This window comes from Melopsittacus undulatus, chromosome Z (assembly GCF_012275295.1).
Source record: "Melopsittacus undulatus isolate bMelUnd1 chromosome Z, bMelUnd1.mat.Z, whole genome shotgun sequence".
In the NCBI taxonomy this organism is placed as follows: domain Eukaryota; kingdom Metazoa; phylum Chordata; class Aves; order Psittaciformes; family Psittaculidae; genus Melopsittacus; species Melopsittacus undulatus.
This window is the reverse complement of record NC_047557.1, coordinates 97,693,636-97,706,872: the sequence shown is the minus strand read 5'-3', so window position 1 is coordinate 97,706,872 and position 13,237 is coordinate 97,693,636. Positions and strand designations below refer to the sequence as shown.

Genomic DNA, 13,237 nt, shown 5'->3' with positions numbered 1-13,237 from the left:
CACACAGCACTTCTGGTATCAAAGCCTCCCTCCTCTACTGCAGTCAACTGTTTCTCTCTTGGGAAAAGCCAGGTCAGGTCCCCATACACCATCAGCTGTACAATCAGACTCCCCACGAGGAAAGGAGAGTCTTGACTTCAAAGCCTTGCTCCAGACTGGGAGGCAGTGGAACCTGGTTATTGCACATCTCAAAAATGCATTTGTCAGTGGGCTTGCAGATCAGAACTGGACAGACACAAGTCAGAGACCCTGAAAGATGCACACACAGAGACTAGAGCATCCCCAGGGTCAGCCCCACAGACAGCAGAGATGGGCAATAACCCACACTCCCTCAAAGCAAGGCTGAGGAAGCCAACTGTGAGATCTAGGGAGTGCTTTAATCTTCTGCTTGAGCATGCATCTGGAACTCCAGGACAGTGTTTCTAGAGACTTGATCCCTGGCCACCAACATACATGGCTTAAGGAATTAAGTTTGTATCTGTTTGAGGTGAAGAGGCTTAAATTTCTTGGTCAAATCTCACCGAGTGCATATGCAACACGCTCCAATTACTAGATTTGTTGCATTTATGTTAAAATTAAAAAGTAGGACTACTTATTGTTAATCCTACTTTAAGTGTAAACATTTTGTTCAATAACTTTAACTGCAAAACACTGCTACAGCATATACAATTTGGATTTATTATGTGCATTTATTACTTGGGGTTTCTGGATGCTGAATGACTTCAAACATACTGGGAAGCTACAGGGATTCAAGAGATAGCAGCCTGCAATATTCTGAATAACATTTTCAAACCTTTTGTAAGCCACTTAGAAAACAGCTCAAAAGTGAAATAGATACTTAGGAAACATTCATCACTTTTCAACACGGGATCTTGGCACTTGTCTAAGGAAAAAAAAATAATTGAACAATGTGAGATTTTTCAAAAAAGGGAAGTTTTACAGATAAACTAACAGCACTTGATTTATTTCACAAGACAGCCAAGGATGGAAATAGTTCACATTTCTGTAGTAAAGCATTATATATAAATTTAAAATCTGAAGACATATATATATATACACATACACCAAGTTTACTGCAATGCATAAATATATAAACTTTCTAATATGCCAACTAATATAGGTCAGAAAATTGATGTATATAATTCAAGTTTTGCAGCACTTCAGCATTGTAAAAAATAAAAAATAAAATAAATAATGGTCAAGGGTTTGGCTGCTGCCCTCTTTTTATCCCCCATTCTTTTGCTCAGAATCCCAGTAATTCCAACTACACACCAGCGCTATGGAGACTGAGCAGAAGTAAGTTTAAGAATGTCTCTTCAAGGAATATTTCGTGAAATATAACTATTTTGTACTACTTTGGGATTGTATTTCAGCATACCTAAGATGATCCCGTAAAGATGAAGGTTTACACTAGCAACTGAGGGCAGAGATTGGTTAGTCTGAGGTCCACAGAGTTGCAGAGTGGAAAGTATTGTATGCAGTTATAATACTGGTTATACAAAGTCTCTTTTTCTGAAGGGCAGGAGGTCTTATTTCTATTTCCATCTCCCTCTTTTATTCATTTTAAATAAATACAGGTTATGCCCCACCCATCACAACAATAATGAAATTAAAAATTGAGGTAAAAGTGTTCTACCAGCTGATCTTGACTACGAACAAAACTCAGAAAAATACCACTACTGATGTGAACAAGACTTAGTAAGAAAAACAGGGCAAGACACTAAATTCTTCACTATAACCATACCATAAATCCAGCTTTCAAAGTCAGACAGCAGTAAACAAGACTATACCTTAGCACAGAAATCATTAGTAAACCAACTTTCGATCACAATTTTAAATCACTGTAGAAATTTTTCTTAATTTTAGTCGAAAAATCATGTTTTCTGAAAAAACAAATACAGGCTTGTCATATTTCACCTTTGTTCTATCAGAAATAAACTGCACTTTCCTATAATCCCCAGTCTTTAAAACCATTTTTAGTTAGCAAATGATCTGAAGTACAAAGGAACACACCTATTTTCTTTAATTTGTCAAGTTTTGCTGATTTTAAAGCAAAAGCTGCAATCATTATTAACCCCTGCAATCACCGTTTCCTTTTTACTTCAAGGAAACAGCCACCAGAGCCCACACAGGAACACATCCCACCCACCTGTACACCAATTCATCAGGCTGTCCAAATGACAGCATAGAAAAGCATGGTTTACTTCTCTGTAGTATCCTGTATCCATTTCAGGTTAGTCCATTTTAAATATATTAAAAATATCTGTAGGAATGAAACCATTGCAAATGAATGAAAAAAAACCGTATGTACACACCTCCAACATTTTTAGGCACAGACCTTAACTTTTGAGAAAGGACCAGAAATCAAAGGTGCAACAACCAACATCTTCTATGGCATTATGATCAAACCAGTATACCAGAGAGGTTGGTTATCATATAGCTTCTGTGTATTACAGCTATCCAGTCCAAGATAGCACATTAAGTCTTATCAGTTCCCCTCAGGGGAAACACATCTTAAATCTTACTGTCAATAAGCTTTGCCAAAGGAATACCAATTCCCACCTATTTCAGACAAAAAAACCTCCTTCGATAACACAGTTCTAATCTTCCAGATGGCTACGACTGAAGGTGTTTCCTTAATCCCCTTTTAATTTTCCCCCCTCTCTTCTTTTTAATGTATACTTAAGTTATTTGCTCCCGAAACAAGAACTGAGACTCAAGCTTTTTAAGCATTTAAAACAAAAACAGTTACCATACCAAAGCACAGCATACAGTGTAAGTTTCAGCTGTAATTTCTCAGCTTTTCCTTTATATAGAGCTATATTATGGTGGACTGCGCAGAATTCTTCCAGTCTCCTCCTCTGTCAGCATACAGCTCACGGAGAAGGTACGCGGATGCGGAATAACCCCTGTTGAAGTTGCAGTCGAAAGAGCTTGCAGTTAGCGATCCGCAAAGCCGCGCAGCCAGTGCGGCGGAGGTCTGATGGGAACAGTGGTTTAGTGCGCTGCCAGGTTCCCGTGCTCCTCTTAAATTCTCTAACATAGTCATAATTTGTACCTAAACTCACACATGCACACACAAAAAAAGAGATAAAAATGCTTAAAATATAATGTAGCCACTGTCACATTTAACCTGTAATAATGCAAACACATGGGTAAGAGCGTGTACAGAAACACAAATCAGTTTCTAGATGCATGATTGAAATTATTGTTAAAAGGAAGCTACTATGACATTTTTATATACTGAAGTCCACCACATTTGGAATTCTGCTCTTTTATATCTTGTAGAAAGCCATGTTACACATTCATACACCTATATACGGCCATGAAAGCACATTGCCTTTCAAGTAGCTTTTACAGTATGTGGCCAGATGTTGAAAGCTGAATACTGAATATGAATACACTTACTAGTACACATTTATTCAGTTGGGATTTAGAGCCTAGAGTCACTTTCGCATCCATATGAACCACTGGATCATGTTCCCAAAATGCAGATCCACCTGCTTACCACCACAAAGGTGGGAGAAGCACCTACAGGTGCTAACATTTTTAATTATATTTATACAAATGTATAACATACTCTTCATCTTGATCTCTTATGATCTTCAAACTGCTAAGCAACCAAATGCTTTAGTGCTGAATCAGTTTCTGAAGAGCTCCAGTGTACAAAACTGAACTGTACGTTTCTGTATGTCCAACACAATTAAACACAGTACCTTATCAGAACATAGTCCTAGCCTTTTATTCTAACAAAATGCAGTCTCATTAGTGCCAAACAGACTGGAATAGTGCCAAGACTGGAAAAAGATAAGCAACAGAAGGTTATTAGTTCTAATTCTGACCTGTATCAAGATCTCCAATCACATATATGCTGGCTCCAATGGGCACAGCTCCATACACGAAAGAAGAACTAGTTGGGATACATAGGTTCTGGTCATTTAGATAAATCCACCTGTAAAAATAATAATTAAAAAATGGTGATTTTTATTAAGCACATTTAAAAATATGGATTATTTTTGCAACTGTAATCAGTAAAAAGTACTTTTTCAAATATATTAACAATTAAAGGAGGGCCAAGGAAAACCTCTATCCTCTGCTGGAAACTAGGGGAAATCTACTGACAGGATGAGGGAAAGGCTGAGGTACTTAATGCTGCTTTTGCCTCAGGTTTTAATTGACAAACCAGGCACCCTCAGGGTACTCAGTTCCCTGAGCCTGATGGCACAGATGGGGAGCTGACTGAAGTCTCCATAATCCAGGAAGAAACAGAGTGACCTCCTGCTCCACTTAGACATATACAAGTCTATGGAGCTGGATGGGTCCCACCCAAGAGTGCTGAAGGAGCTGGCAGAGGAGCTTCCTAAGCCACTCTCCATCATCTACCAGCAGTGCTGGTCTAGTGGGCAGGTCCCTGAGGATTGGAGGCTGGCCAGTGTGACGCCTCTCTACAAAAAGAGCAGGAAGAAAGACCCCAAAACTCCAGGCCTGTCAGCCTGAGCTTAGTGCTGAAGAAGATCAAGGAGCAGATCATCCTAAGTGAGGTAATAAAGCACCAGCAGGAAAACGGAGGGATTAGAACCAGTCAGCATGGGTTCATGAAGGGCAGGTCCTGCCTGACCAACCTGATCTCCTTCTACAACAAGGTGACCCTCCTGGTTGATGAGGGAAAGGCTGTGGACATTGTCTATTTGTACTTAAATAAAGCCTTTGATACTGTGTCCCACAGCATTCTCCTGGACAAACTGACTGTTCATGGTCTGGATAAGAAGATTTTTCACTGGGTTGGAAACTGTCTGGATGACCAAGTCCAAACATTGTTGGTAAATGATATCACATCTAGCTGGCGAATGGTCACTGGTGGTGTCCCTCAGGGCTCAGTGTCAGTGCCAGTGTTAACATCTTCATTGATGATCTGGGTGAGGGGATGGAGTACACCCTCAGTAAATTTGCAGGCAACACCAAGCTGGCTGGGAGCGTTGACCAGCTGAAGCATAGGGAAGCTCTGCAGAGGGATCTGGACAGGCTGGATTGATGTGCTACGGCTCAACAAGGCAAAGTGAGGGTCCTGCACTTTGGCCACAACAACCCCATGAAATGCTGCAGGCTTGGTGAAGAGTGGCTGGAAAGCTGCTCATGGAAAAGGACCTGGGGTTGCTGAATACTGAGCTGAATACAAGCAGCTTGAGCCCAGGCAGACAAGAAGAGAACAAGATCCTGGCCTGTATCAGCAATAGCGTGACCAGCAGGATCAGGGCAGTTATCGTCCCCCTGTACTGGGCACTGGTGAGGCTGCACCTCAAATCCTGCGTTCAGTTCTGGGCCCCTCACAGTAAGAGAGACATTGAGGTGCTGGACTGGGTCCAGAGAAGGGTAATGAAGCTGGCAAAGGGTCTGGATCAGAAGACTGATAGGAATGACTGAGGTACCTGGGGTTGTTTAGTCTAGAGGAAAGGATGCTGAGAAGAGACCGTATCACTCCCTACAGCTCTCTGCAAGGAAGTTGTGGTGAGGGGGGGATCAGTCTCTTCTCCCAAATAACAAGTGATAGAAAAAGAGGTAGCAGCCTCAAGTTGTGCAGGGGAGGTTTAGGGTGTACATTAGGAACAATTTCTTCACAGAGAGGGTGATAAGGTATTGGAACAGGCTGCCCTGGAATCACTGTCCCTTTTAAGTGTTCAAAAACAGTGTAGATGAAGCCCCCAGTGGTATGGTTTAGTGATGGTCCTGGCAGTCCTGGGGGAATGGTCTACGATCTTTTGAGTCAAAAGTGATCTTTTGACTCAAAAGCAGAATGTCTAATTGCATTTCTTATGTAAAGACTGCCTGGTTCAGGACATCCTGTCATTTCCTAACCAGGAAAAGCAATTGGTACTGCTGTATGCGAAGCTCATAATACTTGATCCTGAAGTTGCTTTATTTCAGAATCACTCCACTTATCTGTATAACCGACCCATAATGAGTTCTTGCAGCCATTCAATATGACTTTCTGGAAGGAAACAAGCATATAAGGGAGCCTTTTCTACAACAATAGATAGAAGACTGGCAATTAAAATTGTAATGGATTTGGAGGAAAAATATAAATGTCTATTACCTGGAATTGAAATAGACTTTCCTGATCAACCATCAGACTCTTTTCAAACCATTTTCTTGTTCCTACTGTAACCTTAGTGTTCATTTCAAGTGTATTCTCATTTCAACACTGAAATCACCCTGACCTTTCTATCAAGGGAAAAGCAATTTTCGATGTTGAAGCCTTTGGAGACCAAGTAAGTAGTTTCCTCACCCAGTGGGACACTGACTTGTAAAGATGTCCCATTTATCTAGAGCTGTCAGCATCCTTTCTGTGGTTCTGAAACAATTTTGTACAAAATGCTGTTGCACTTTGCAGATGCTCTCACAGTTACTGTTTAGAGACCCTAAAAACATACAAATCAATGCTATTTTAGCACAGCAATGCTATTTATCATTTTTACTTACTGTTCTTAGATCTTTTACTGAATAACTTACAGAGAACACGAAAGCTTGAAAAGCTTTTGAAAAGTATCCCATATATTTTCATGGCCATACTGGTTGAGAGAAATTAACAGCATTCGACACTGTCCCACACGACATGGATGTCTCTAAATTGGAGTGTCATCAATTTGATAGGTAGACCACTCGGTGGATAAAGAACTGGCTGGATGGTCGCACTCAAATTGTTGTGGTCAATGGCTCAATGTCCGGCTAGAGACTAGTAACGAGTGGTGTCCCTCAGGGATCGGTGTTGGGACCGGTCTTGTTCAACATCTTTGTTGCTGACACAGCCAGTGGGATTGAGTGTGCCCTCAGCAAGTTTGCCGATGACACCAAGCTGTGTGGTTTGGTTGGATGAAGCCTTGGGTGATATGGTTTAGTGTGAAGTGTCCCTGCCCATGGCAGGGGGATTGGAACTGGATGACCTTAAGGTCCTTTCCAACCCTAACTATTCTATGATTCTATGATCTTGACAGATACTGCTGACCTTTGAAAATCCTGAATTATCTTAACCCATGATTCAGAAGCAAACCTCTTTTCCGGCACTGAAGGATATGCTGCTACTTACTAATTATTTTGGGGAAAGAGATCAGATTTTAAAGGCCAAATGAAAGGCTCAGCTGTCCAGTACTGTCTGTGCTGCAAGGATTCTGATCCTCTAGAAAGCAAGGGAACATATTGCAGCAGTCACAGAGGAACTAACAGCAGCAGAAACAAGAAGCCCTCTACACTGGTCCATAAACCCTGTTACAGAGCAAAACTTCTCATACCATGTTACAGTAGCTTCTTTCCCTGACTGTGCAGATGACACAATATTTTCACTGGTCTTTGTGGTTTAAGCCCAGAACACTGTTTTTTAGCACTAAGCTACATAGAAATTATGAAAAGTGAGTAAGTGGCAGAAAAATGTAGGACGATGACTGCAATTCCTTTCTTTTTTAACTTTTAAACAGTAAATACAGGCCCACATTAAGGAAGAAAAAAAACCCACAATTAGACAAGTTTAGTCTACTACTGACCAAGTTTAGGCTTGGAAAATATGTGATTTTCATGGGCTTATCTGCACTAGATATTCAGGGCATAAAAGTTTAAACAAAAATACCCTAAACATATGAGCCCCAAGCATCTTCCTACTTCATATCACGGAAGGAAGACATTGAGGCATGTGCAGCTGCCTATGAAAAATCACTGTCACCCTTTCTCAATGCATATACTTTAAAAACCAGGCAGAACTTTTCAGGAACGCTTACAGAGGCTTTAGCAGTTAAAACTAGGAAGGAACAAAGACAGGAAGGGCAAGGGGTCACATTTCTTCAGAATCTGACTAAGCTCCAGCACTGTGTGGGTTGTGCCTGCTGTTTGAACAGCATGGAAAATACACCATGGCAAGAAATTAGTCTTCAGGAATCTGAAGACACTCCTTGGGACACGGCTCTTGCGTACTTCCCTGGGAGGGCTTTACTCAACCCGAATCAAAAAGTAGCAGGGAGGGAAGGCATATACTTCTGTAACCACAGACAGCAACGATTACTCTGAATCTGAAATATGCTTCCACTAGTGTTAAAAAATGAGGAAGGAATCCTGATTCTTTTTTCAGTTTTAAACAAAATAATCCATCCGCACTGCTGTGATTAACAGGCAGGATTGCAAGTGTTTCATTTTCAAGAGAGAAGTAAATAAAAAAATGATACATAATCAATGTATTCCAGACAAGTCACCTAAAGCTTACACCAGCTGCAAAAGGAAGCCTACAAATGAATGAGAATCTTCTGCCTGTTCCTCTCCTCTGACAGTGCTATCTGTCAGTCACTTCATTTTCTCATCACATTTGCATAAGTATTCTTCTAGGGAAATTCCTGCACACTGAATGTGAGAATCTTCTTAATTACACATACTACCTGATAGATGTATCATCCAGTGGATAAAGAACTGGTTGGATGGCCACATGCAAAGAGTTGTGGTCAATGGCTCAATGTCCGGCTAGAGACCAGTAATGAGTGATGTGTCTCAGGGATTGGTGTTGGGACCAGCCTTGTTCAACATCTTTGTCGGTGACATGGACAGTGGGATTGAGTGCATCCTCAGCAAGTTTGCCATGACACCAAGCTGTGTGGTTCTGTTGATACGCTAGAGGGAAGGAATGCCATCCAGAGGGACCTTGACACACTTGTGAGGTGGGCTGATGCCAACCTCATGAAGTTTAACCATGCCAAGTGCAAGGTCCTACACCTGGGTTGGAGCAATCCCAGGCACAGCTACAGGTTGGGCAGAGAAGAGATTCAGAGCAGCCCTGTGGAGAAGGACTTGGGGGTGTTGGTCAATGAGAAAATGAACATGAGCCGGCTTCAGTGTGTGCTTGCAGCCCAGAAAGCAACCGTATCCTGGGCTGCATCAAAAGGAGCGTGAGCAGCAGGTCCAAGGAAGTGATCCTGCCCCTCTACTCTGCTCTTGTGAGACCTCACTTGGAGTATTGTGTGCAGTTCTGGTGTCCTCAACATAAAAAGCACATGGAACTGTTGGAACAAGTCCATAGGAGGCCACGAGGATGATCAGGGACTGGAGCACCTCCTGTATGAAGACAGGCTGAGAAAGCTGGGGCTGTTCAGCCTGGAGAAGAGAAGGCTGCATGGAGACCTCAGAGCAGCTTTCCAGTATCTGAAGGGGGCCTACAGAGATGCTGGAGAGGGACTCTTCATTAGGGACTGTAGTGACAGAACAAGGGGTAGTGGGTTAAAACTTCAACACGGGAAGTTTAGATTGGATGTAAGGAAGAAGTCATTCGCTGTAAGGGTGGTGAGGCACTGGAATGGGTTGCCCAGGGAGGTAGTGAATGCTCCATCCCTGGCAGTGTTCAAGGCCAGGCTGGACAGAGCCTTGGGTGATATGGTTTAGTGTGAGGTGTCCCTGCCATGGCAGGGGTGTTTGAACTTGATGATCTTAAGGTCCTTTCCAACCCTAACTATTCTACGAGTCTATTATTCTATGTATTATTCTGTGTTACTAGATTTGACTACTTAAAATACTGTTGAAAGCATTTCCTTATTTTTGTGATGTTTCAGGAGCAAAAATAGTATTTCTAAGAAGTTTTTACCAAGTATTCATATTGCTTCTGAATAAGTATCTCTCACTTATCTCCCTCAATATCTGTAAATTTTCATAATGCCTCTGAACCAGGAGCTCATGAAGAGTAGAATGCCCACTTACAGACCACCAGTGGCTATACTCCAGGACAGAGATCCATCAGCAGCTCTTGCAAAGAATCCTAAAGTCAATTTGTGCACTATTAAATATTTCTGAATATTCACATCAAAACCAAGAAACCCAAAACACCACAGTGTTTACAGACAGCATCCAATTCTCCACAGACTTCTGCAATGCTAAATGGCATATTACAAATTAGGAACTCTGGCAGAAGGACTGACTGACCCACGAAGGTCCTTAAGATTAATAAGATTTCCTGCTGTTTACAGAGTAAAGCAATGCTGGAACACTGAGTGAAGGATATCCTTAAACCCCATGAAAGAGGAGATGGAGATGTAAATCGATTTTTAGCTCAATTGGTATTTTAAGCAGGGTACAATAAAGCACATTGAGCACACAAAAGCTCAATCCATAGCCTTCAGAGGTAAAAAAAAACAAAGCTACATCCTGCAGACTTGCACTATGATATTTGCTATTTGCTATCTTTCGGTTATCTAAATTTATTCACGGTCGTGACTCAAAAAATAGACTGACAAAACATTTATTAATTGAAATTAACAAAAAAAAATCTCGTTTCCAGAAGTACTTCAACTGTAAGAATTATTTTCTGCATTACCCTGTCCACCTTTCATATATATGCTACTACCCACACTCACTTCATTTGTTTTATTACTTGCTTATACTGCATAGCTTAACAGGAGCCTCAGTGTTTACTCTTCTGCCACCATGAAGATCTCAGCACATCTCCAGTCTTTAGAGAAGTCTGCGTCATAGTCAAGAATAACAATTTTGGAAGACTCTGCACTGTGAGTTATTCTGGAGTAAGTTACTGTCAACGTAAGCAACATTAAACAAGTCTAGTCCTTTAATCCTAGTCAAGCCAGAATTATGCCAGTTTACATGAATTAATATGTTTATATACTGATCTAAGTACACACTTAGACATATACACTGAGTTAAACTCAGATCGTCGTGGACTCTGAATGATGCCAGGCCCTGTGTTCTCAGATAACAAGAGCCAAGGCACGCATGAAAGATGATGCTGATCACACACGTGTGCCTTGCTGCACGTACCTGCAAGCCAACAACATCTAATGGCTGAACTCACAGTACACAAACATTCCTTCAACTCAAAAAAGTGCGTATGGTGGAGCTCTGCACTTACTTAAAAACAGCTGGAGAAGTCTGTAGCTCATTACAAAGCATGTAGTACAGAGATGTAAAAAAGCACTGAGTTTTAGTTTGAGACTGCTAGGATTTATACACTGTGCTTTCTGATTCAATGCTGCTAAATGATCTTGCAGACACATTCTTCCTTCCCAGAGATCTGTTGACCCAATACTTTTAGACTTCTCTGCGCAATACACACATACACTGTCAGTGTAGTATTTCAGTATTACTCCTCCACTGTGACCACAAAAAGAGTATGTGCTGTAGAATCTGAAAGTGCTTATGTCATAGAATCCATCCCCACAACCCTCTGAGGGCACCAGGGTACCAAAATCAGGGTAACTGTTCAACTCCAGCAGGTGCAGCAGTAGGAGATATGGCAGTAACACTGCACCCTCTCCTGGCCAGATACACACTCCTGCCTCCCAGGGCTGAAACTGGGGCCATCTAAAACCACAGAGCACAAACCCCTGATAGCAGCACCCACTGTAGAAGCTGGGCCATTGTCCCAGTCTTCACTGCTTTCCATTTCCAAAGAAAGACACACAACCTGTGCACTACCTGCACTGCAAGCACACATGTATTTGGAGTTAAATGTCTGAGCTCAAATTCTATGCAGTGGCAGAGCAGAAAGGCAAAGTCTGAGTATCTCAGCAGCCCTCAATACATGTCCCCTTGCAGCAACTCAAGATCCAGATTACCTGATGCTACTGTCTGCCCTCCCTCTGCACCAACACAGCACGGGTGCCACACTACGTATGGGGTGTTAAGAACAAGATCTGAAGCAACTGTATGATTATTATGATTTTATTTGAATCCTGTAACACTTCTAGGATGCCACACATCAGAAGCACTGCCGCGCTGCAGCCAGCAGGCGGCACTAAAGAATTTAAAACTCCACTTTGTGGAAGCTCTATCTGAAACAACCTACACAGGTTCAAACATCGATCAGCCATAAATGCTTGCAACAGAAATGTATGGAATTTCTTACCTCTAGCTTAGGAATTCGCAAGATGCGAATCCCTGGAGATAGGGTTGGATCATGGAGAAGCATCCCTGTACACACTTCTACTTCTCCAGACGCACTCACAAGGAGCCCAAAGCATGAGTACCGGTAGGGGGCAGCGGTACTCTAGCACTTGGGGGAATTGCAGGGTGCAAGGGAAGAACGAGGAAAACTACCTGCATATTGAAAGTGTTTCTCCTGCTTAAGCACACTCAAGGCATGGTGGCTCAGGGCTTTAGGCTTGGTATCTTAGAGGGACACGCGACTGAAGCAGACAGCCTTTTGTAACAGCCACATTGTACCATAAATGGTAAACTGAACAATGGAATTGCATGGCACAAATATAATATGCTTTGAAGTGCTGGAGCAAGGGCTGGGGGAGTAGACAGGTGAGTGTGTAAGGCATGTATCTTTACAGTTGCAGCTAGTTACCTTTTAAATTCATCATGATAAAATTCAGATTTGCACGTCACCATCTCACTGGCTTGACTGTCATCACGACTCCTGACGCCACCAAATACATAAAGCTCTGAGGCAACTCCACAGGCCACTGCCCCAAACCTGAGAATCCAGATGAGAAAAAGAAGTAAATGCAATATACCAAAACAATTTCTTATATCCTTCTGAACTTTTTCCATTTTTTAGATTTATATACACACATACTCCTTATGTTCAACTAGATGAGTCATGAATATACATTATAAACACCTAATTCAGACCATGTAAAAGAACAAAATAGCAAAGTATTAACCTCTGGAAAAATTCTCAAATTCTAGTTGAACTACAATTTCCAGTTTTCATTTTGCATTAGGGAAGTATTGCTTGTAACATCAGGAGTTTGTTTCTACAAAATTCATATTTATTGCCAAGATGCTCATCTTTACTCAGCCAAGTTAACTACAGGCCACCAGAAAAACATGATGAAATACATAGGTCATCTTCAGGGATTCATCAAGGAAAAGACAACTCCTTCTCACCAGAATGTTCAAGGAAGAAATCTGTACACAGCAGCCTAGCTCTCCCCTTCCATTTTCACTCACCTTCTCTCTTTCAGAGGACAGATTGCTGTCCACTGCTGAGTCCTAGGGTCATAACACTCAACAGATTCAAAGAGTTTTCCATAGGAGCCTCCACCCATTGCATAGATTTTCTTCTTCATAGCTGCATAGCAGCCAATCTTGTAGAGAAAAAGAAAAAGCAGATCTAAAATGACATGCAAATATACAGTATTGAGAGCTAGAAACTAACTATATGCACATACACATACGTATTTAGTTGCCTGCACCATATGTCAAACAATGCCACACAAAAATCCTCAGCCACAGTTTTGTTCTGGTATATAAAGAA

The 13,237-nt window shown here is 41.6% G+C and overlaps 1 protein-coding gene across 1 annotated transcript in view; it reads right to left on the bottom strand.

Annotated features, from left to right (window-relative positions):
- Positions 1–655: 655 nt before the first annotated feature.
- The window catches only part of GAN (gigaxonin), a 31,436-nt gene continuing 18,854 nt past the window's right edge, over positions 656–13,237 (bottom strand). Inside the window, exons 8-11 of the mRNA XM_034073144.1 lie at positions 12,931–13,067; positions 12,323–12,451; positions 3,843–3,952; positions 656–3,058 (exon numbers count right to left, since the gene is read on the bottom strand). Coding sequence (XP_033929035.1) covers positions 2,877–3,058; positions 3,843–3,952; positions 12,323–12,451; positions 12,931–13,067 — 558 coding nt within the window. The 3' untranslated portion in view covers positions 656–2,876. The remainder of the gene's footprint in view (positions 3,059–3,842; positions 3,953–12,322; positions 12,452–12,930; positions 13,068–13,237) is intronic.